General features: G+C 42.0%; 1 protein-coding gene across 1 annotated transcript; it reads left to right on the forward strand.

The window, feature by feature from the left end:
• Positions 1 to 14,264: 14,264 nt before the first annotated feature.
• Positions 14,265 to 24,777, forward strand: GATAD1 (GATA zinc finger domain containing 1). The gene is made up of 5 exons (XM_080936467.1): positions 14,265 to 14,848; positions 15,289 to 15,414; positions 17,199 to 17,258; positions 21,228 to 21,411; positions 23,200 to 24,777. Exons 1-5 carry the CDS (start codon positions 14,615 to 14,617, stop codon positions 23,388 to 23,390), a joined length of 795 nt encoding a protein of 264 aa, XP_080792593.1. The 5' UTR covers positions 14,265 to 14,614; the 3' UTR covers positions 23,391 to 24,777.
• The last annotated feature ends 950 nt before the right edge of the window (positions 24,778 to 25,727 follow it).

Raw genomic sequence — 25,727 nt, forward strand, 5'->3', positions numbered from 1 at the left:
AGACCTGAGTGAAGAAGGAAGTTACTGAAACACTGACTTGGAGGAATGCAAATGCCAGCTGTCAGGTCGCAGCCTCCTACCCCCAACCTGCATTGGACAGTCAACACTGATCTTTTAATGGAATCATAGATGTTAAATCTACAGGCAGGGCAAAAGCTTCTGCAACACTCACAGAAATATGGCTGACAAGCTGCCCCTCAGCTTCGATCAGTTATAGCCAAGTACAGGGTAATGGAAAAGGAACACACTGTATTAATGAAAGAAGAAGGCCACATGCCACCCACATCAAAGACAATGAGAAGCACTCATGTGACATTTGGACTTGGCTGTTATCCCTGAAGGTGTTTGCATATGGAATGTCACAGAAACCATTCATGATCACTGTCTCAGGACCCAGAACTCACCCAAACCTCTGCATAGAATCCTCCCTACCATAAGAGCAGGCAGGAAGGTGACATGTCATTCATCCTTCACCCATACTGGAATATGTCTATAGGAAGAGGGGCAAGGTATATTTGCCAACAAATCAGTTTCCCACAAGAAGCCAACCTCCCAGAATAAATGCACACAGAACTGTGAACAATTACATGCCATGAGGTGGGAGTCTGGATTGGTGTGGATGAGAAGGATGGAAGGTAAAGCAGAGATGAAGCCAATGTGCAGATGGGATAAGACATTTTTAGCCTGACTGAGCTGCATGTCCCTACCTGATCTTGTTGGGTCTGCACGTTGCTGGTCTTCTCCTGCTTGTCTTTATCAATCAAGTCAACCACGTCTTGCTGCAGAACACGATCCGCCTCTGCTCCTTTGACCTCCTCCTTAAGTGTGCCCAACTTCTCCTTGAGACGATTATTCTCTGACAGGAGCTCGCTGTGCAGGTTGCTGGAAACACAGTCTGCAGAGTCAGACCTGAAGCCTCCTCCTAACATTTACCCCATCAGGTCCCAGGTTCCCATGAAAATGTGATGGAGCCCATTTCAGTACAGCTGGGACAGCTGCACAGATAGTATATAGCCAGTTCTGGGAGGAATAAATGATTTATGCAGCTCAAACAGCAATAAAAGTGCATAATCCTCCAGATAGAGAGATTTCCACCTATCCTTTGTAGCCCAATACATAGAGGCAGCATGGAAAAGTAAGGGGCAGATGGCCTCAGGGTAGGTCAGTAGAAGCAAGGCAAGGTCATTCAATCCATTACTGCCTTCACAGTCAGCTCTGTAACACACAGCCTGATCAAGAAGTCTTATGTATTCCTACTAACCCTGTCATTGTCTGAGCCACTGTTTAACTAGAGCCCCTGAAGATGCCTGGACAGTGCTGGAATCAATCACAGTCTTTTATTGAACTGTAAACTGAGGCCCACTGATGGGTAAACTACAGAATGGATGGAACCAGAGCTGCAGAATCTCCAGTCCAGACAAAGATCGGCAGAAATGGAAATTCCACAACTGTTGGGCTATCTGACAGGTACTTACCTATAGAAGTTAACCTGCATCTTCAATTCCTGGTACTTTTTCCGAGCCTCAGTGGTCTCAGTCTCAAAGTCGTGCAGTAATGACATGACCTTCTTCTCCTTTAACTTCATACTTTCATAAAAGGCATTTGGTTTGTAGTAGGGCCTGGACCCAAGAAGATAGAATTCCATGAACATGGGCTTTTAAAATACATGAACTCAGGCTGGGTCCTGTACTACACCAGATTGGGAAAAATACTTTCTGAACTCTATATACTGGTGTCTTCTTCACCTTTTGAAACTTGTTATCTGGGCCCCAAGAAACCAGAACTCCTTATCCAGATGAGGATGCCCTGGTTTCCTGTGTTTACTCAGGAGCGTTGGAGGGGCTGTCGAGAACAGTTATACATTCAAGAGCCTAGGCCACAGGTCTTTGCCCATTAAAATCCTGTGATTACATTTTTCCTCATTTCACAACAGGGATTCTACATCCTGAATAACTAGTGCTGCAGAGACAGACATTAAACATAATTCTTCACATGAAACCAGATATCATTACAGCTTTAGAATCTGACCAAGGCATACAAGTATACAGACAGATGTGACCACAGAGGTGAAGTCCAGTGCTGATTAATGTGGGGTCCCCCAGACCTCAGCACTTACATCACTTTGAAACTGTTATACAAGTAAAATCCCAGGCCAAAAAACAGACGACTAGATTCCAAAGTGTGGAGAGATTTATAAACATATAAAAGGTGTCCTTATGCACACATAAAGACACACGAGCTCAGGCACACTGCATGAGGAGAACAGGAAAGAGAGTCAGGGAATGAGAAAGACAGACAGACAGAAACGGAGAGCACAGTGAGAATCATAAAATAATGCATGCAAAATTAAAGTCTCAGAATAAAAATGACTACAGACAAAATAGGCACAGCCTTGAGCCTCTGGCCTTCTAGTCAAGCACTGAGATGAACAATGTGGGGCCCAGGCCCCTCCAGCTGCTGCCAGGACCTTCCAGCTCTCAGTCACCTGCCACACATTGTCAAAGACTCAACACAAACTCACAGCACCTAGAACATCAAAAAGCCACCACCTGTTAACGTCTTTCCAAATGCATACTGGAAACTCTCTCTCCAATCCTTCTGAATGAATTCTTCACTCAGACCACAGGGTCAGCTTTCTAATTAGAGGAAGCAGAAAAGTCCTTTTCTCTTCTCAGTCCTGACTAAGCTTTGGGTTTTGCATCTCCTCTCAGAAGTATTTTGGGACATGAGCATAAGCACAGGAATGTTCTGAATACACAGCTTCTTATAACCCCCCATCATAAACGATAAGATGAGGAAGGAAATTCAGACCCATGACTGACACCACAGGGTTTGGAGCAATGCATACCTCCCATTCATGGCTCCTTCTCTTGCATAGATCAGACGATCTCTCAGCTCGTCTCTCTCCTCAGTGATGAGCTCAATCTCTCTAATCAGCCTCAACTCTTCCTCCTTGAGCTCCTCCTTTCTTTGGACAGCTGCAGGGGTTGAAGTCAGCCTGCCGGCTTCTGTAGGCAGAACACACATAATACTGCGGCTGAGACTGCAGGGTGTAAACAGACCACAGTGAGGCCAGACAGAAACCTAGTGTCAACAGAGAGAGTTTTGTCCATGCTACAGATGCCTCCTCAGTGGATCTCAGCTCTCCCATCACTGTATAGAGATCAGGAGCCCTTAACAGCCAGATTTTTCCTCTGCCTCTGCCTCCCTACACATGCTTTGGATGACCACAGAGATAGCTTCTCCGGGATTATTGTCAACTGCAGAGGGTGCACCTTTGCCTAGAGTCCTCAGTCCTGTGGTTTCAGAAATCATATGTTAAGTTAGTTCACCATCCACAAGCACTTGAGTGCTTGGAGATGCTCATATCTTATACCCTGTTGCTCTAGACCCATAACTTTGGATTAAAAAGCCATATGGGGGAGAACAGGGTCAACAGACTGATCAATTTCCCCTATTGAAACACCAACACTCCTTAAGTGGCTACAGCTTACAGTCTTGGTCTACCTCCTGTCAGGTTTTGGCCACCGTAGAGAAATGCCTGCCACCCAAAACCACTATTAAAGAATCTAAAGTTGGCTTTGCCAAGGTGAGAAGATCTGAGAACATAAGGTCATTGCCAGGAGCAGAGTTCTCTCCGTGTTACTACTGTCACAAAGCCACTGGAGTTACAGAAGCAATGGTTGACAAACATCGATGCCCTTCACTACATTGGAATAGATTAGACCCTCCATGACTCCCGATATAACATCGACAGTGCACAGTAATTGTAAAGGAAGGGAGTTCGCAGAATATCTGCTTTGACCTTGTCATCTCCTGCCTTTGGGGATGGAGAATTTAAGGTTCCGAAATCCTTGACTTTTAGAAATTGTGATAATTGTAGAAATTCTTTTGCTTCTCAGAAGCTCTATTTCCTGAGCCCCATTGCTAGAAAGGCCAGCTGAAGCCCACCCCTGCCACGAAGCTCACCATCCACTGCCCTGGACTTTCTCCAGATTCTCCATGATGAATTCCTTCGTCCTTCATTATTTGGAGATGTAAGACCAGCCCCTTTCTGTATCTCTTTAGTCTGTTTACAATCTGCCTTCTGTCTCCGGAAAACACTTCTCATTCGGGTGAACATGTCTTAACCCTTATCCTCTTCACACCGACTGAGAAATGTTATGGCACCTGTTGTCACGACAAGGCTGCTGACCTCACAGAGGATGCCAAGAACTCTCTGGGAGGCAATAGAATGTTCAGGAAGGGACCACTGATGTCACGGGGAACAGCCTTTGCCTCCCTGCTAAGATTCTTTGTGTACTGACAGGAAGCTGAGGTTGTCTTTCCTGGATATTCTCCTGGGACATAGCCATCAAGCATCTCCTCCTAACAAAGCCAGATTTTGCTCTGGGCTTGGTTCGAAATACCTAATTAATTCTTAAGTATGGGACTGGGTTCTTGTTTTGCAAACCTTGTCCAGAAGTGTTTCGTCCTAACTCAAAATTGCCTCATTTCACAGTAGTTAGGCATAGAAACTACTGTGAAAACACAGCACTTTGAATATGCTGCCAAAAAGTTCTCCTGTCTCCTCATGTACAGGTGCATGAAATCACACCCAGGAATAGCCTGCAGTGTAGGTTGTTGTGTGGGTGTGTGTTGGGGGTACACTCATGAAGCCTTCTGCTCATCATTTGAAATTTGACCCATTACACCTTAGGAGAGAGAGAGTTGCAGTCATCAAGGTGCTGGCAATAGTGTTTAGATCTGTTGCAGAGGAAACAGAAATGGTGAAGCCACCAGGGAAAACTACCTTAGGCTAAGTGTGGAGATCTCCTCTCTGTACAAAAGTCACCAAAGCAGGATTGCTTACAGGTCTCTGTGAACTATATTGATATTCTGTATGAAATATTAAAATATTCAACAAGGCTGAGGAGGTGCAGGCAAAAGTATAGGACTTTATACCTTAGACATACTTTATACTTTAGACATAACTCAGTTGACAGAAAGCAATGACTTAGCATCATGTGTTGGGTTTCATTAGCCACACCAACAACCACACAAACACCTATCTCAGTCAAAAAGGGAAGCTTTATTGACTGCAAAATCGAAAACCTATTGATCAAAACCATAGCTCAGATTTTGGGAGTGGAACCATGGCCCCAAATATCTTTCTTTGTCAACTTAAGAAGAGAGGGGGAGAGAAAGAGAGACAGAGACAGACACAGACACAGAGACAGATACAGAGAGATGGAGGAACAGACAGATAGACAGAGAGACAAACAGAGACAGAGAGAAAGAGAGAGAAAGAGACAAAGACAGAGTGAGAACAAGGAGAGATTAAACAGAGAGACAGTGAGACAAAGAAAAAGAGACAGAGAGATAGAAAGAAAGAGAGCAATAGAGAGGGAGAGAGAAAGTGAGATAGAAGATAGAGAGACAAAGACAGAGAGAGAGCAAAAGTGGGAGCGAGAATGAGAGATAGACAAAGAGATATAGAGAGACAAAGAGAGACACAGACAGAGAGACAGAGTCAAAGAGGCAGAGACAGAGAGAGAAAAGACAGAGAGATGAAATAAAGGAAGCAAGAAAGAGAGAGTGAGAAAGAGAAAGAAAGAGAGAAGGCTATTTCACACACAAACTTACAGCAACAGTAACTGCAAATACAATACCTATCCAAGATCAAGCCTGCTCAAATCTCAGCACAACTTTGGGAGTGACTCAACAAGTTCATCCCCATCTGAAGAGTTTTTGGCAGTGGATGGGATCCTGGGAAGATAAATTTTCTTCAAGAATGCAGACTCTTAAATGATACCAACCCCTCCACAACTCCCACCTACTAAAATGCCAGCCATTGAGCACACATGGAGAGACCCATGGCTCCAGTTGCATATGTAGTAGAGGATGGCAGTGTCTGGCATCAATGGGAGAAGAGGCTCTTGTTCCAGCTAAGGCTTGTTTTCCCTGTGTAGGGGAATGCTGAGGAATGGAGGTGGAGAGGGTGATTGGGAGAGGGCGCTTCTTTATGGAGACAAGTGGAGGAGAAGGGTATATGGGAGGAAGAAAGTTATAACATTTGAAATGTAGATACAGATAATATCCAATAAAATAATTATGAACAAAAGCTAACCATTCTCTGGCTGATGGTTTGAGACCCATATATAAGAACCATACACATACAGGGTTCAATAATGTACTCCGTAGTTTTAGGGGAAAAAAACAGATCATGAAGGTGGGAACAAAAAGTAGTAATATGAGGGAGGAATTGGAGGGGAAACAGTAAAGTTGGTTTTCACAAAACATATATGATGCTTCTTTGAACATCTCATTCGAACAATTGAAAAACTAGAAACAAATGCAGCAAAAACTGGGGTGTTACACTTCGACCAGCTGTCTGTTATAAAGGATTAAGTTGTTCTTTTTCTTTCTACTAATTAATTAATTTAATTTCTTTCTAATTGCAATTGTCCTGCTTTTCCAAATTCGCCTCCTCCTCTTCTTTTTTTAAAATTTTTATTGGATAGTCTCTGTATTTGCATTACAGATGCTATACCCTTACCCTACAATCAATTCCCACTCCCCCTCCCATTGCCTCCATGAAGGTGCTCCCTCTCCCAACCACCCAGTTCCACCTCATCTCTTTAGCATTCCCTTGCACAAGGAAAAACGAGCACTCACTGGAGGTCCTTAGCCAATGAGCCATTTCTCCTGTTGTACCCAATTTTTAAATTGGAATATTTAATTCTCTGGAGTCTAACGTCTTGAATTCTTTGTATATATTGGGTACTAGCCCTCAATCAGATGTAGCATAGTTAAAGATTGTTTCACAATCTGTTGTTTCGCGTTTGTTTTTTTTGACAGTGTCCTTTGCCTTACAGAAGTTTTGCAGTTTCATGAGGTCCCATTTGTTGATTCTTGATCACAGAGCATAAACCATTGGTGTTCTGTTCAGAAAAATTTCCCTTGTGTCTCTGTGTCCTAAGTTCATCCTCTTATCTCTTCTATTAGTTTCAGTATTCCTGGTTTTATGTAGAGGTCTTTGATCCACTTGCACTTGAGCTATGTACAAGGAGATAAGAAAGGATCAATTTGCATTCTTCTGCTTGCTGATTGCCAGTTGAACCAGCAACTTTTGTTGAAGATGCTGTCCTTTTTTCATTGAAAGTTTTTAGGTCCTTTGTCAAAGATTAAGTGATCATAAGTGTGTGGGTTCATTTCTGGGTCTTCAATTCTATTCCATTGATCCATCTGCCTGTCTCTGTACCAATACCATGCAGTTTTGATCTTTAATACAGATTGGGGTCAGGGATGTTGATTCCTCTACCCAGGAAGTTCTTTTATTATTGAGAATAGTTTTTGCTATCCTGCATTTTTTTTAATATTCCAAGTGAATTTGGAAATTGCTTTTTCTAACTCTATGAAGAGTTCAATTGGAATTTTGATGGGGATTGCATTGAATCTGTAGATTGCTTTTGGCAAGATGGCCGTTTTTACAATGTTGATCCTTCCAACCAGAAACATGGGAGATCTTTCCACCTTCTGAGGCCTTTTTCAATTTCCTTCTTTGGAGACTTAAAGTTCTTGCCATACAGATCCTTCACTTGCTTAGTTGGGGTCACACCAAAGTATTTTATATTTTGGGAGACTATTGTGAAGGGTCACGATTTTCTAATATCTTTCTCAGCCTTTTTATCCTTTGAGTAGTGGAAGGCCACTGATTAATTCGAGTTAATTTATATCCAGCCACTTTGCTGAAATTTTTATCAGCTATAGGAGTTTTCTGGTGGAATTTTCAAAGTCACTCAAGTATACTATCATATCATCTGCAAAATAGATATTTTGACTTCTTCCTTTCTAATTTGTATCTCTTTGACCTCTCTTTGCTATTTGATTGCTCTGGCTAGTACTTCCAGTACTATATTGAATCGGTAGGGAGAGAGTGTGTAGCTTTGTCTAGTTCCTGATTTTCGAGGAATTGCTTCAATTTCTCTCCATTTAGTTTGATTTTGGTTACTGGTTTGCTGTATATTGCTTTTACTATGTTAAGTATGGGCCTTGAATTCCTGATCTTTCCAAGACTTTTAACATGAAGGGGTGTTGAAGTTTGTCAAATGCTTTCTCGGCATCTAGTGACATGATCATGAGATTCTGTCAAAAAAAATAAAATATTCAACAGAGCTGAGGAAGTAAAGGCAGAAAGTATAGGACAATATTATAGATATAACCAAAGTGACAGAGCAATGGTCTAGCATCGTGTGTTTGGGCTCTTGAGTTACTCCACAAATCCAAAACCACCTATCTCAGTAAAAAAGGGATGGTTTATTAAGTGTACAACCTAATACTGATTGATCAGAACCATAGCTCAGATTTTGGGAAGCCTTTAATTATTAAAACATTTTCAATGCCATATTCTGTAGAAGTCTCAAGTATTTGAGAAACCCCTTTCTAGTGAAAGTCTATCTAAATAGATGAATGTTTCTAGTTTAAGCTTTCTGTTTAACTCTGAAACCATATTCTAGAAACCAAATAAAGCTCAAATGGAATCGATTTGAAGGCACAAACTTAAATCTACAACCTATGGACACCTACTTTTTGATAAAGGAGTCAAAATATGCATTTCTTAAAACATATCTTCAACAAATAGTGCCAGTTTAACTAGATGTCTGTATGTAGTAGAATTCAAATAGATCCATGTCTAGGTGGAAACTTTTTGTTGGTAGCCATGTTTATTTACAATTAAGTTTTGTTAAACATAGTTGCTTTATAAGTAAAGATAGGCAAAGGGGCAACAAACTCTAGCCATTCCCCAGGAGAGGTTCACAGAAGCCAGCAAGCCAGCCTGCTAACATGGACTCCTATCAGTTTGCTGTTGTTGTTGTTTGTTTGTTTGGCAGTCTCATACCCCATTGCATGTCCTCTTATTCATTCTCCCTGATGTAGTAGACTTTGCCATTTTAACCTTTACTCTTCCTTCAAAACCCAGCCAATGATCTCCTGGTGAAATATGTCAACAACCTGACATTTTGAATATGGGCTCTTTTACTTATTACCTTCTGAGAGCTAGCCCCTGATCATTTGTGTGTTTGTGTATATTTACAAGTAGCTCCAGGAAGACTACAGGTGATGCTATGGTGCAGTGTTCAAACTCCCAGTAGGAACTGAAAACAAGTCAGACTAACCCTGAAGAATCGTTTGAGAAGGCTAGGCTGACTCCAGGACAGGCTTCCAATTGGCAATTATGGAGACAAGGCCCAAGATTCTGTTTCCATGAACTGAACAAGTCTAGATCTCAGAAGCTGCCCAGTCATTTGGCCTGAGGCAAAGACAGTAGGTCACCAGCAGTTTCCTGACTTCCTCAGCTACATCCCCAGCAACAGTTTCCAGCCCTCACTTGTTCTGGAATGTCCGTAGAAATAGAGCAAGATAAAGATCACCTTCCCTAGAATTCTAATGTATTTTAAATCAGACCTGCGAGCTCACTTGGTTGTCTCTCTATCTTGGTAATGGGAGACCCCAGCATGCTGGCCTTCTGCAGAATAAAACACTATTTGCCTTTAAATACTACCTTTTAAGTCTGGGGTATCATTCATGGACCCTTACAGTTGTGGTTTCAGAAATTCCTGTGTAGTTAGCTAAGGCTTTGCCGACCCTGACTTTCAGCCCAGCTTTACCTCCTTCCTAACACTGTGAGCTCTCTTCCACAGAGTTGATCCCCAACACTCTCCCTACTAAACCTTGGGCCAGAGACTCAGTACTTCCTGAAGGACCCAAGCTAAAAAATGTTGCACTGGGTCAGATTTAAGAGGCCATCAGATGCCTGCTTGTGTTAAGAAGTAGTAGTTCCTTGTCTTTCTATGACAAATGCCTGACAGAAGGAAAAGGGTTCATTCTGGCCCGAGCTCTAGGTTGTGGAAAGAATCCTTTATGTGGGAAGGCATACACTGGGTCTCAAAGAAACAAATGGCTAACTGGGCTGTCTATTTAACATACCAAAGCAGACAATGATAACCAGTTACACTGTCTCCTCAGTAAAGTTCACCCCTACCCACCCCCTACTCTTAACTTCTTATATCCCTGATCTATTTCCCTTCCCCAAGAGTCTTTCTTCTATAACCTAGCTATTTGTCCGGCTTCTTGGCTCTTGATTTCCTCTCTCCCCACTCCCATCCCTTCATGGTCCAGTTAATTCTAAACCCTTCCAGAATCCTCTGTGTGTGCTCTTCCTCATATCTACAATAAATCTTCACTTCCACCATACCTAGAGGCAGTGATGTCAACTTGTTTTGTTGCTGTTTTTGTTGTTTTCAGCATGGTGACAGGAGCAACATTTGCCTATGGCCACAGGAATTTGCTCACTCCTGTTAAGATGGGGAGAAAAAAAAGAAGTATTTCCCTTACACTCATGATAAGGCTGGGTGTACTGCTGCCCACATTAGGGCAGGTCTTCACCCCAAATTTAATCTTCTCTGGAGAAGTCTTCACAGATACACCCAAAGGTGGGCTTCATTAATGTCCCCTGTGGTTCTTAATCCAGTCAAATTGACATTCAAAATTAACCATGAAATGTGGATTCTTGTTTTATGACAATGATGACATAGCAGATTAGGAACAAGCTACAAGCCAGTGAAGGACCCTAGGAGCTTTCACCAGTCTTACAACCACAGCTTCAGGTCAAGGCTAGGCCAAGCTCCATTCTCCACCCACAGTTCTAGAGAAGAGCAGGGATATTGAGAAACTGCAGAATGTACTGACCCTCTGGCCCCAGATAGAGTTTGAATGCCTGTCACATGCTTGCTAGCCAATAGATTAAAAAATCAATATTCTTAGCCTATGAATTTAAATTATAACCTTGCTGATGTAACCTGTACCCCTTAAAAGTATAAAAACTGCTTGTAATAGCCTTTCGGGGTCACCTCTCTCTGGATGTAGGACACCCCAGTGCACTGGACTAATAAACCTCTTGCTTTTGCATCGATCCCGATCTCTCATCTCATTCATGAGAGCTTCAAATAGATAAGACTCGATTTAGGTCTTACACCATCAACTTTACTGCTAGGCAGTTTTCTTACCCTTCACATCTGTGTGGCTTTCAGATGCTCTATATCTGTGCCAATAGTGAGCATTATTCTGTTTAATTTTTTATCCAGCTAATTAATTGTATTTTGATGTGGTTTTACTTATTTCATTACCAACTACAGTGATAAATCATAATTGGAGGAAGCAGCCCCTGACGTTTCATGATGTTAAACTATGGTTGACTAGATAGGTATTATTAATATTACAGTAAACACATATGACTATAATATGTGCCTGTGATTATACAATTTGAAATGTTATAGAAAATATTTAAACAGAAACTTATCTTGACATCTCCTGTTTAAATACCATCTTGATGTCTTCCCTCCCCTTTATGACTCATTTTGCTTCAAAACATGGTCATGTTCTCTGACATCATTCCTTTAATTCTCTTGTGCAATCATCTACAGCAACACCCCACAGGAAACAGTACTGGAAGTTTCTTCTCTGCAGCACTGGAGGCAGGGGTCCACTCCCACTTCCCAACAAACTGGCTACTTTAGAGCACTGACTCCAGTGCTTTCCTCTGAAAGCCATGGAGCAACAAGAGATGCAGGGACGCTCCAGCTGACTCCTTGACTTTCCCCTTGCTGCCCTGAGCAGTAAGTGAAGCTTGCCTTGTGAAGGATGTCATCTGTCCTTGTGCCAGAAGAGATGGAGGCCTGTACTCTTATCACCAGATGCAAGCAAAACCTAAGTAAGATTTGGAGCCGTATCTTCCCCTAGTGTAAGATTTGGAACCATATCTGCCATGAGTGTCCTGCATCTGGATAGTTTACCAGTCCTACCTCATTTGTTGCAGTCCCAAGATTTATCATGCTTTTGTTTTCAAACGCTGTTAAGCTGTGGCACCTTACAGTTCTATCTTTTCAGCCCCACTCCCCTATACTGCCAGAGACCCACCCCAGCTCCCTTCCTCCATCTTCCCCAGGACATTCCCACATTCTTCAGCCTTGATGAGAGGGTTTGTGCCAGTCCTATTGTAACTTGTTATGTGCTGGTTCAACTGATATCGCTGGGAGGTCTGCTCTTTTCTGAGGGGATCTGGGGGGAGAGGTTGGGGAGCAAAACTAGAAGGAGTGAAGCTGAGGTTTGGGTGTATTGTATAAGAATAAATGAGAAAAGGAGAAAAAGGCATACTGTCTATGAAGCCAGGTTTGAGTAACAGGAAGTAAAAATCCAACCTCTAGCTGAGACCCTGGGCTGGCAGGTCACAGACTCTCTGTCTCATCTACAGAGCGTCTGTCTCATCTTCATTTATCTGCTGTTAGAACCACTGTTCACATTTACTCTAGGGACTTTCTAAAATTCCAAGCTGGATGCTCAGCATAAACCCCGTGTCTCCAAATCATGTAGATATCTACAATCTTATCATGAGTTCCTAAGAAAACGCAAGACGGAACCTCACCTTTTAAATCCAAGCTGAAATGGCCCAGCTGTGTGAGATGAGGGGGTTCCCACCTGCGATCTCCACACTTTGGAGGCCTGCAATGGAATCACTTCAGGCTTGAAGCCTGGACTATGTAGTGTGTGCCAGAACAGCATGGGATGGAGTAAGATCCTGTTTCAAAAAAAATCCAAAAAGTGGCTAGGGAGATAGTACAGTCAGTAAGGTGCTTGGGGGCCTGGATCTGGGTTCTCAGTATCCAGTTAAAAGGCATGGTGATTAGGACTTGGTGAACTTGGACACAGGATTTCTGGGCCGGTTGAGTCAGTCTATGTTGGTTAATTAGAAAGCTGAGTTCAGGGAAAGACTGTAAAAAAAAAAAAAAAAAGGTAGAAATTGATTGAGACCCCCAGTGTTCAGCCCCTATCCTCTGTACACATGCTTAGATATGCACATCCACTCATGTGTGCTCAGACACAGACATGCACATATGAACATATTCACATATACCACATACAGAGCAAAACTCCACTGAACATACAGTTGTTCGACAAAAACTTTACTTACCTGTAACTAGTACTTAGGATTTCCTTCATTCCTCGTGCAAGTTTTCCAGGGAGCTTTAGACTTTGATAATCATTGGCAATGTTCAGGCTGCGGTCTCTCAAAATGACACACGGCTCCTTTCCAGGTGAAAGGTACATTGCATCTGCTTTTGCTAATGGTTCTCTCAGAGAACTGCTAGTTTTGCAGTGATTTAAATCCAGATTTAAATGTTGCCCAGCAATCACCCATAATTATAGTGTTCAATGCAGTCTCCAATAATCGTCTTTGGAAGTCCTTTATGCTAGTATGCCTTATTTTAAACGTTAGGAAGGTATAATGTGTTGCTTGCTCTTTGTGCAAACAAGTTGGTGTGAAGTCATATAAGATATAAATATCCCAGCTCTGAATCCATCCATGTAATACAAAGCTGTAATGTTGTTTTAATTATAGTATAACTCATGAGAAATAATTGATAGGAATTCTGTACACTGCTGATTTCCTACCTGACTAACTCATAAATTCCTCACATACAGTATTCAGTGCACAGCTGTGGCCCAAGTCAAATAAATCATTGACGAATTAATCTCCCCGGTCCGCACTGGTGTTGCAGCTCTTTTTGTCCGAATGTTCTAAGTGCAGGAAATTCTTAGATCCTCAATTGTGGGGGTGGGGGAGCATGTTTCAAGAACGCTTTATTGTAAAATTAAGTAGTATGTCAAGCAAGAATGTTAAAAGTAAGTTTCATAGATAGTGTAGGTGCTAATACTGGATCTAGTCTTAGCTGTTTCTCCAGCCCTAACACACCTAGCTTTTTACGTGGGTACTGGGGATCAAACTCGGGCTATAAGCTTGTGCCAAAAGAACTTTATCCATCAGGTCACCTCCCCAGCCCTCAAAGTAAGATAAATGAATAAATGAATGAATAAATGAATGAATAAATAAATAGTGTAAATGGGTCCTGATCAATACGGCTAATTTTATCAAATAAAAACTCAGGGTACTCGGGTATATGTGAATGTCAGATAACAAGTATTACATGGGCTACTCTCACTACTCATTTGAAATTCACTTTTAAAGAAAAATCTTATATTGGTCCGCCTCCCACCCCTCCGCACCCCCCTCAGCCAGTTATAAACTCAGAAGAGTGACAGCCAATAGTAATTCTGACAGGGCCACTTCCGGCCAGTAGGAGGGGCTTCCGGAGCCCAGAGGCCTAGGTCAGCTACCCTGGCTTACTCCGCCCCGCCCCGCGCAGGGAGCCCCGCCCATCCCCGGAAGCCCAGGTGGGCGGAGGTAGGGTTTTGGTCGCCCTCGGGACCCCGGCGGCCCGGTCCGCCCTGGGTAACGTCCCCTGGGCCCGAGCTGGCTTTCCCGGGAGGCCGGGCCGAGTGTCGGGCCTGCGTGCCCCGCGGGCGGCCCAGCTCCAGAGCTGGGGCCCGGGCTGCTGGAGCCCGCTTCCCGCCTCCAGGGTCCAGCGGCGGGCGCTGGGCCTCGGCGCGGGCGGCTCAGCACCTCAGACCTTGCTCTTCCAGTCGCCGAGGTGGCGGGCCGACCCCTGGGCGGCCCGTGCAGACGGCCGCCATTCCCGTGTCGCTGCGCCCGCGGGGGCCGCCCGAGCCGGCCACCATGCCGCTGGGCCTGAAACCCACCTGCAGCATGTGCAAGACCACGTCGTCCTCCATGTGGAAGAAGAGTCCACAGGGCGAGATCCTCTGTCATCACTGCTCCGGCCGGGGCGGCGGGGGCGGCGGTGCGGGAGTGGCGGGCGGGACCGGGGGCGGCGGCGGCTTCGGCACCGCCACCTTCGCCACCACCTCGGCCGGCCCTTCGCAGAGCAACGGGGGCGGGGGCGGCAAGCAGGTGAGCCCTCGGCCTCTCCCGCCCGGGGAGAAGAGCTTCCTGTGGTAGACAGGGCGGTGCGTGACAAGCCGCAGAATCTGTCCCGAACACACGGGGTCAGCCATTGGGTTGTACCCATTAAGTCCTTGTTATGCCAGTAAATTGTTAGGTTGTTTAAAATGACAGCATTAGAATTCTGTTAGGAGATATGAAGGAAACCTTGGGGGGGGGGTTGGTAAAATAGATATTTTACCTGTGCGATAAGCTCAGTAAATGAAAAAGAAACAGTTCCCTCCTTGACCTCTACCCACTCCTGTCCTCTTCCCTCTGGAAAGCTGCTGCGCCACCTCTTGGGAGGCCATGCAGAGTTTGACAAACTGCACATCTCTGAACTTTGTGAGATTGTTATATTGGCTTCTCTCCTGCAGTTCTGAGTTCTTTTTCTCTAAATTATGTAACAGAGTAAGCAAGAAATTCACAGAAGGTCCGCTCGGCTCAGAAACACCAAGTACAAATCTGCTCCAGCTGCTGAAAAGAAAGTTTCCACTAAAGGAAAAGGGAGAAGACATATTTTCAAGTTAAAAAATGTAAGATGATCATGGACATTGTGTTTCCTCATAGGACTCTGTGGGTGTGGTGGGATTTGCCACTGCTTTCTCTATTCGTTACTGAATACAGTGTACCTCTTGGGAGCACTTATGTATTATTCTGAAGGGAAGGCAAGGTTTTCAAAAGACGAGCTCTGTAGTAAGGCACTTGCAATTTCTGACGTCAGGAAAGCAGTTTCTCTGCTTTTTTTTTTTCCCTCTTCACTTTTTATTTTTTCTTCTGGAAAATATAAAAAAAAAATGAGTCTAAGAGAAATGATGTGTAGTTTAGTTCAGTGTGCACATTCTCTATGAAAAGAGAAATTGTGGTTCTTTTGTAAATTGATTAAATTTGTTCATTGACGATTTCATGAAGTTATGGCAGTGATCATGCCTTTCATTTCTATACTCAGAAGACAGGTACACCCCATCTCTGAGTTTGAGGCCAGCCTTATCTACAGAATGCACTTCAGGACAGCCAGGGCTATACAGAGAAACCTTGTCTTGGAAAACAGAAAGAAAACTTTTTTCTGTCTTTTAAAGAGCAAGGCAAATAACAATTCATCAATACCTTATTTGTTATGATAGCCCTGGGGGAAAAAATGTATCTATTGGCTCATGATGAATTTGGTGATTATAAATCCAAAACATTTCTTAAACCTTATGTATGAAGTCTTATTGTTTTTAAGTCTCATGGTAGGGTCTGTTGTGGTAAAGATTTTTTGTTGTTGTTGTTCTGTTTTTTGTATGTTTGGGACAGTGAATGATATTGTGGGTATTTTGTTTTGTGCATCTCAGCTTGGTAATTCTTGGTTAATTCCAAAAGTATTTACCTGCCAGTAAACACCTTTCTAAAGTAGGCATGTACTCATTTGTAAAAAAGGCCCAGGAGAAGAGTCATAAAGATTGTAGACTTATTTGAATATTTATTTTTATCTTATGTGTATGAGTGTTTTGCCTGAATGTTTGTACCAGGTACCCTCAGATGCTAGCAACTGCTCTCAACCACTGAGCCTCTCCCAGCCCTAATTGTTTTCTTTGATTTCTGTTTAGATGTATTTTTTACTGAGTACATATGTGTGCAGGTGCATATGCTGAGGTACATACGTGGAGGGCAGGACAGGTTTCAGGAGCTGACCCTCCTGCTCTGGTTCCCAGTGCCCAGCTTAGGCGGTCAGGCTTGAATGTCAGGCTCAGACTATATTCTCTTCGGTTACTTCATTATCAGTTTTTCTGCATATCCATTCTTGTAGAATGGCACAGAGTCAGAGGAGAGGCCAGTTTTATGTTGTGATGAGGTTTGTGTTGCAGTTCTAAAAAGGGATTTTAATGGTAGTACAGTGTGGCAAAGAACCCGAAGAGATCAGGCTTGCAACAAAATTATTCATTTAATATTTACCTGTACAATTTTTATAATTTATATCCTGTCATGCTCAGACTTTTAGAACCACTGTGTTTCTATACTTGGGATGTTAATGTCTACTGGAGCAGTAGAGAGCTTTGTGGGTGTTAGTGCCTAGCAGAACAATCAGAAACTTCACCTGTTGTTTTTCAGCATTTTTTAAATTACTAGTAGCAAAACTAGTGGAAATATTTACCTGTTTCACATTGTGTGTGTGTGTGTGTGTGTGTGTGTGTGTGTGTGTGTGTGTGTGTGTTGTATAGTTTCTGTCACCAAATAACAGTGTTTTGTTGTTTTCAAATTAGATAATTCTCATGTAGATGGGAAAATGCCCATACATAATCTATAGGTACACAAATGTTTTGCATCTGTTTTCTTGTAGCCTATCAAAGCTCCTGAATCTGTTTCTACCATAGTCACTGCGGAGTCAATCTTCTACAAGGTAAGCCTCTGGAGCCACTGAGAAAGAGCAGCTGGGCTCGTTGTAGCCTACACTACTGAAACACTGCAGGAAAAGTCTCTGACTGGTGTGATGCTGCCTTAAAGCAGGAGCAAGACAATAATGGCAGTAGGCATCAGGTCTTCTGTGTGTGTGTGTTGTGCTGTTAGCTTGGTGTTCTGTGGGATTCCTAACAGAGGGAGTGGCTGTCTCTGAGTCTTTTGCCTGCTTTAGGGACTCATTTCTTCCTATTGAGTTGCCTTGTCCAGCTTTGATATGAGGGGTTTGCCTTGTCTTACTTTATCTCGTTTTGTCTTGTTTGGTTATTAACCCTTGAAAGCCTGCTCTTTTCTGAAGGGAAACAGACAGGGAGTGTATCTAGGGGAGAAGGGGAGTTTGATGGAAGGGGCACAGTTGGGAGGAGTGGAGGGAGGGGAAATCTGTGGACCCAAAACACACATGGTATACAAACGTACCTGCAATCAAAACAGCTGTACACGTAGAAACAAAGAAATAAAAGCATATTAAGAGTTTGCTGAGTCTAGGGAATATTTTTTTCCAGGGATATATCAGTTTATATCAGACTTTCTGTATTTGAAATATCAATTTTATATGCAGACTATATAAATCCAGTTATAGTATGATTAGTATGTAGATTGGCACACAGTCTGCAGGACGGGCAAACGGGCAGCCTCACAATATCTGTGCCTACCAGAAGCACTAGAGTACTAAGGGCAAAAATTCACAATAAGGGTGTGTTTGTCGAATACAGTTCTTTACATAATAAAAATAAGCCTTGTAAATCAAGTTGAGGGAGTATGCGACTGAACTTAATAGTATTCTTAGTTCCCTTGTTTTCTAGTTCACTCTCCAAACTTTGGTTGATAAAGTAAGGTCTTCCTTTGGGCCACAGCATACAGACAGCTATGACTTCAGTGAGAGATGTGCCATCTCATTACTTTTAAATTGGAAGACAAAAGAACATAGATAATCTCTAAGGCTGGCAGGCCTGGTATAGGCAGCAGTCATTAAACAGTCATGCAGGAGGCAATGGTAATTCAGGACTTAATATCTGACACAACTGGACCAAACCGTTTTTGGCACTCAAACGGGTTATGACCTTTGAGTGTGCTTTTGTTAGTCCACATGTGGTAGGAAAAAGAAAAGTCTGTCACAGGCCAGAGTTTCTCTTATATTTCTAGATCTCATGTATGGTTAACTGTTAATCATAAGATATAGTTGAGTGTGTGTGTGTACACGTGATGCATGTGTGTATGTATATTCACATACACAAACATCTTGCACACACAAGCATGCATCCTGTGGGTCAGGCAGTGAGCCGAGTGTTACTGTTTTCCTCGTTTTATGGATAAGGACATTGACTCATATAGACATGAATTAGCTTGTCAAAGATATTATGGTAAGTCATGGAGTAAGGCAGTCTGGTGCCAGAACCTGAGTAGATCTTGGCTTCATTGCTTTGCAGGTGATTATGTTGCTAATCTCTAATGTTTCTTCATCTGTAAAATAAATTTGTAAGTAGCAATTACTTCCTGATATTACACATGTTAAATATATAGCAAGGTTACTAGTCAGTGGATAATACAAATGGTCATCACCATAGCTTCATATTTGTAGAACTTCTCTAGCAGTTCATAGTTAGAAGATAACAGTTTTAGCATACAGTGATGTCTGTGTGTGTGGCTATGGAAAAGCATGTGAGACGTGTTATCACAAGGATCAGTCTATTGCTATCTAGTAAAATCAAAGTACAGCAAAATAGTCAAGTAATGTTGCAGAGAGCCAATATTGTGCTCAGTCTGACAGCAGAGCCGACATCATGGTGGCAAGTTCAAGAGGCCAGTGTGAGCTTCAAGCTAACATGAGAGGGAGGGACTGGAGAGGTGGCGCAGTGGTGAAGAGTACACACCGCTGTCTCAGGATCCGAATGCAGTTCCCAACATGTTCATCCAACCAATCACAGACGTCTGTACTGCAGTTCCTTTGGCCTCTGTGGCACCTGCATCGGCGCGCTGCATTAGTTAGAGTGACCTTTCCCAATCCAGTGTTCCTGGACGTATTGTGTTCGCCTCCTTTGCTGCCAGCAAATGCAAACTGCTTACATAAGTGTCTTCGTGATGTTTGTTAGATATTTCTATTAGTCTTTCCTTGTGTGCACTTTCAGTTGTTCTGTTTTATTACTAATTATTCTATTTGTTATCTATGGCTATTAATCTCTTACTCAAATTATAATTAAACTCATAGAGTAGCAGTGTTCTAGGTTTCAGGTACTGACTAGTGTATTACATTGTATCTCCACAGTTAAGGGAAGACTGCTTATACACTCCTCATGGGCTAGGTGTACTTGCCATGGAAACTTCTCTAAGACCTTGTCTCTTTGCATTGCTGTTTTATTTTTACAGTTTCATATGTGTGATTCATATTAAGCACATCTGAGCACCAATGAAAACCAAACACGGTAATTTGGGAGAAACTACATACGTGAACGTAGGAGATAACAAACACAGACTTTATCTGACAGTAACTTAGGCAGCCTTGGAGTAGTAGGAGCAGGAAAGGACCAGCTGATAAAGGGTATAGACTAGTAAGTAGACTGTAGCCTGCAATAACAGTACACATTCATTGTAATGCAGGTGTGAGTCACCTCAGATACATGCAGAAGCATCCACTAGGAGAAACTCTTGGTCTACCAGATGCCCATGTTGCCACTGAATTACTGAAAGTATTTACTCATAATCATTTTTATGGTTAATCTATAGATAGATAGATAGATAGATAGATAGATAGATAGATAGATAGATAGATAATTAGTATCTTTGGCTGCTACAGAAGCCCTGTTTCAAGTAAAATACACATAGTTCCTACAGTTAAGGACTATATGACCCATTGAAGACTGCATCCACATATATGGAAATTTTACATGTCTTAAAGATCAACCATTATGAATATTCAAAGGCGAAATTTTTCCATCTCAAGATCCAGGGAGGAGGACCTGGGATGGATAGCAGAAACATAGGGAGAATTCAGTACTGGAATTATACATATTAGTTAATTGGGTATAAAGTAGAACAGAAAATGATGTCATTCTATTGTTGAGAAGATGTAAAACAGAAGACCGTGGAGGAGAGAGTTGTCAAGGGGTCTGGGAAATATGGTATCACATCCTGAATGCTGATTATAATAAAAAGGTTTTTCATCATTTCTTTTGACTTACCACATCTATTTTCTTTGAAGAGACAACTGGAAAGGGCAATGTTTAGAATCTAGTCTCACCGAGCAAATGCTGATTTTTTTTTTTTTAAGGTAGTACAGGAAAGCCACTGGGCTAGGTAATGTAGGCACATAGTTTATAGTTTTTGCCTTGTGTGGACTTGAGCAACAAGTCATTTAACTTTTCTACAGCTTAATGAGTGTTAAAAAAAAAAAAAGTAGGAATAGTGTAGAGGGTTTTTAGGCCAGTGGAACTACTCAATGATATGATCATAGTGTTGTACATATTCCAAACCCCCAGATTAAATAGCACCAATGTAACTAAGGTTAATTTATGATGTTTGCGTCATCGTGATGTGATGTGTAGGTTTGTCAGTTACCGTGTTTCACTCTGATAGTGGAGACACGTATAGCAAAGAATTCTGTGTGTGTGCCAGGTAAAGGAACTAGAGGAAATTTCATGATCTTACTGTGAATTCAAAACTATTCTTAAAAATGGAGTCTTTCTTTTAGAAGTAGACAGTTCTTTCATGGTATAAAAATCAAAGAATTTTTATAAAGAACTATTTCCCAATTGTAAAATGTCATATATTATGTAATTGTTTTTCATTCAGAAGGGAAACAAACATCAACATGTCGTCAAACATTGATATTCAGACTTTATTATTTTGAAAATTTGCTGATGAATGAAGGCTGTTACCCGTTACTATTTTAAATACAAAAGTGTCCTGTTTCCTCCAGGGAGTATATTACCAAATTGGTGATGTTGTTTCTGTGATTGATGAGCAAGATGGGAAGCCGTACTATGCTCAGATCAGGGGCTTTATTCAGGACCAGTATTGTGAGAAGAGCGCCGCACTGACATGGCTCATCCCCACCCTCGCTAGTCCCAGAGACCAGTTTGATCCTGCATCATATATCATAGGTAAGGCACAGCATCTTACATTTGGTTAACTCAGCACATTATAAATGAATGTGCTAATCTGTATGAGCTGTCATATAGCAAAATGTTACAGACTGTGGGGCTTGTTCTGAAGGTTGGAAGTCAGATGAGCATGTATGAGGCCTTGCTTCTGGGCTTGCAGATGACTAGTTTTTTGCTGTGTCTCCTATGGTCTTTTTTCTGTGTATGCACACTGAAAGAGAGTTCCCTTGTCTCTTATAAGGACACCAGTCTTATCAGATGGGTGTCCACTATTTTTTTAAATTAAAATGCAATTATATTTTCTCCTTTTTTTTTTTCTGATCCTCTCATGTACCCCACCCCATTCTTTCTCAAATTTATGGTTCTATTTCTGTTATTGTTGTTTAATTATTGTATATATTAATGTGTATCCCTAACTGTAATTACAGCTTGCAGAGTCATTTATTGTTACTTTATACATACAATTTCAGGGCTGACCACTTGGTAACAGATAACCAATTTGGAGATGGGGGTGCTTCTTAGTTACTGTTCTGTAGCTATGAAGAAACACCATGACCAATTCCCTCTCAGTATTTCTTAGTTGCCTGTAGTTCTTCATCTGGAATTGAGGGAGCCCACTCTTTTGTTTTGATTTGACGCTAGTTACCTGTGTAATGGTCCCATCTCCATCACATAACATATAAAGATAGACCAACCAGCATGTGAAATGAGGCTTGAGAACGAAGTTCAATCCAGAATAAAAAAAGGCATACATGTCATTATGTACAAAAAAGTAAAGAGCATTGTAGGAACTACACAGGCATTTATATAGTTGATAGTTGAATGTCATTTGTTATGTCGGTTAGAACAGTAGATACCTGCTAACATGATATGGATAAGGTAGATGTGTTTGTGTGACCCAAGCCTAAACTGTATGAAGAGAATTGCACAGAATCCTAGGTGATTTATAAAATGACTCAGAAACAATTTCTAAAAGAACTTCCCCAATTATTTCTAAAACCTGTAAATTCTCAGTATACATCCTTCTACACAGCATGCATGATATCTTATTCTTTAAAAAAATCATTGTTGATGGTTGAAATGATATTCAAAAGATAGAGAACAACTAATTCTTGACAGACTTTAAACATGACAGGCTGATATCATTTTGAAAGTTATTTTGTACTTTCACGCTTTCTGAATCGGGCATGCATTCCAAAGGGAGCATTTCTCTTAGTGAGAACTCCAAGGGCAACCCACATCCCATGTTGTTCACACACGTGTCAAGCTTGTCACATGACTGAATAGTTGTCTTGTGTCTGTATGGAACATCAGAGTCTCCTCTCACTCCCTTTTCATGGTCCTCAAAGCGGATGCTTCCCTGCCTAGATGATGTCACATGGCATGACCAGGTTTCACAGCCCCGCCGCCTGCCTGCTGATTGAGAAACTTCACCAGTCCTTAACCTGTCTTTCCTCGGTGTACCTATATGTAAAATTGGAAAAAATAGAACCCCTTGAGGAAGTTGTAAGGATTCAAAGTGTGGATATATGTAAAGTACTGAGAACAGTACAGGCACTGCTTAAACTACGTAAATAGTCGATATTTCAGGGCCCTTTCTCAGCTGAGCACTCTGTAGGAGTGTTATTACTTCTCAGTCAGTTGAAGTAGACAATGGAGAAATACATGTTCCAAGGGTATCAGGTAGGTCATCCAAGAGTGCTTCTTCTTAATGTCTAAGAATGCTAACATTTTATAATGATACCAGTGTTCAAAACTGTATTTACCATTTCACTGGCTGCCCCTTAGGGCCAGAGGAAGATCTTCCAAGGAAGATGGAGTACCTGGAATTTGTCTGCCACGCGCCTTCTGAGTATTTCAAGTCAAGGTCTTCACCATTTCCCACAGTTCCCACCCGACCAGAGAAGGGCTACATATGGACTCATGTTGGACCTACTCCTGCAATAACTATTAAGGAAACGGTTGCCAACCATTTGTAGTTACAAAACCAAACCTGGAGCATGCTTACTTAGCAGGTATAAAGCTTCAGTTTTAACCCTAGAACATACATACATATCCCAAAATAAAGCCAGATTTCCAGTTTTTTTATATTTAGAGTATAACAGGATATGCTACACATTTTTCTGTTTACATTTTTTTAAGTTTTTGAGATAGGGACTCATAGGTAGCCCAGGCTAGCTTGACCTGAGATCCCCTGCCTCATCCTCCTTGGGTGTTGTAATGACAGGTGTGTTGCACTCTAGCTAATTAATGCCAGACACTTCTTCAGGAAGTTCTTACGTGGAAACACAACTTGAGAAATGGAAATGTTACCTTGCTTAGTAACTGTTGATTAGAAGACCACAGGGTGAAAAAAGAATGAATTGAAGTTAAATACTAAATTTAATTTGTATTTTCCCAGGCAAAGTGGCAGATTCCAGGGAAATCATTATAAACATGTAGTGTCTGTTTCTTCATAATTTATTTCTAGGAACTCATAAAATGAATTATAATTTTATAGGTACAAAACATTAAGTTTTGGATTTTCTTTTTTTAACCCCAGGATCTCACTGTGCAGTCCTGGCTGTCCTGGGACTCATTCTGTAGTTCAGACTGTCACTGAACTCAGAGATCTGCCTGCTTCTGCCTCCCAAGTGCTGGGACTGATGGTGTCATGCCAGGCTTAAGTTTACATTTCTGATCAAGGACTAAACCAAAATGTGACTAGTATGCCTCACAAAGCAGAACTTGGCTGCTTTAGTCCCACAGAAAGCAGCTGGTGGGTGATTTTAGCCCTGGCTCTTGACACTGATCTTATGCCATGGCATTCAGCTGCTCTCAGTAGACACGCCTTTCCTGGGAGACTGCTTCAGCCAGGCCTTTGGTCTGCATGCGGTATAGGCATCCCCTCCTTCTACTGAGGCAGCAGCAGCCTCAGTGAGAGTGGCCTGGCTGTTGCTAAGACAGGGACCGGTGACTAGCTGTCTTGAAAGGGACTAAAAGGTCATTAGTTTGATAGCCAAAAAACTCAAAACTCAAACCATGTGCTGAGAACTTGGACGGTGTGCTTTGGCTTGGCGGAAGCCTGTTGTCTATGCTTCAAGTGCAGTTTGGCTGTATGATGGGGGTAATTGGGCAGGAACCCACCACTGCCTCTGTCCTCATCTACCCAGTCACATGTTTCTAGCTATAGGAATTTATGGAAATTTGAATTGATCTTAATGATTTTCATCAGAACTCTTTTACCCTTTTTCTTAGTCCCAAAGTTGGGAAAAAGCATCTTTGTGCTTACATACGGTATAATAAAGTTCATTGTGAATACTATTGGAAATGATTTTCTAAATGCTGATATTCTAATTTTTGATTAAAAAATATTTTTACAGTGTGTTTATTCTGGATTTTTATATTTCACCTACACTACTTAAAAAGGAAATGGGATGCTTCCCCCAAGATGGTATTAAATAGAAACATCAATCTTTGGTTACATAATTCCCCTTACAGTGAAGAGTAACACAGAGCTACCCAGGGGCTCACAGGCTTAGGTTTAAATGGTTACCCTGAACCAGCTGACCTTTAGGGGAGACAACTCTGGGAGAATTGCTGTCCTACAAAGCACAGCATAGTTCATATGTGCTGTGAGCCAAAACCAAAGGGCTAGACTAGAGCTGGAGAAACCAAGGGAGGACTGCACTGCTCAGGTTTTTCTTTTAGGCTAGAGGACAATTTTATTAGAGTTTCAAAGGAAAACTGCAGGGCAGGCAAGCTGTAAATTGTGGCCAGCATCCAAAAAGAAGAGACAGGAAGTCTTCTGAGACCTAGCAGCTGGTCATCAAGACTGCAGATAGGCAGGCATCCTGCGTGTGCACCCCCCACACGCGGTCTCACATACTTACCTGCATATTTTAATCACCTTCCTCTGTCTTCCTTTGCCAGAACCAGTTACTGTTTGTGTTGATGGTGGCTGACTTTACAAGTTAGTTCACAGATTAAGAGAATATCAATATAAAATCAAAGATTCTGGACTGGGGGCTGGATAACAGTCTTATCAGGCTTTTTTTGTTGTTGTTGTTGTTGTTGTTTAAGGGATTAAGTTTACTTGAATTATGTGTAAATGTCATGTTCTGATTTAAAAAAAAAAAAAAAACCAAGATACTAGAATGTATCTTTTTCCAAAAACAGTCATGAAGTTGCAAGGATTACAATCTGCCAACAGCCAGAGACTCTGGGTCTGTGAGTGCCTGAGAAAAGCTTCCCTCTAAAAGAGAACAAGTGAGCTCCATCACTGACATGATGTCATTAAGAATTTAATGCAGACTCAGGAAGAAAATACACAATCT

Source organism: Micromys minutus (assembly GCF_963924665.1).
Source record: "Micromys minutus genome assembly, chromosome: 23".
Lineage (NCBI taxonomy): Eukaryota > Metazoa > Chordata > Mammalia > Rodentia > Muridae > Micromys > Micromys minutus.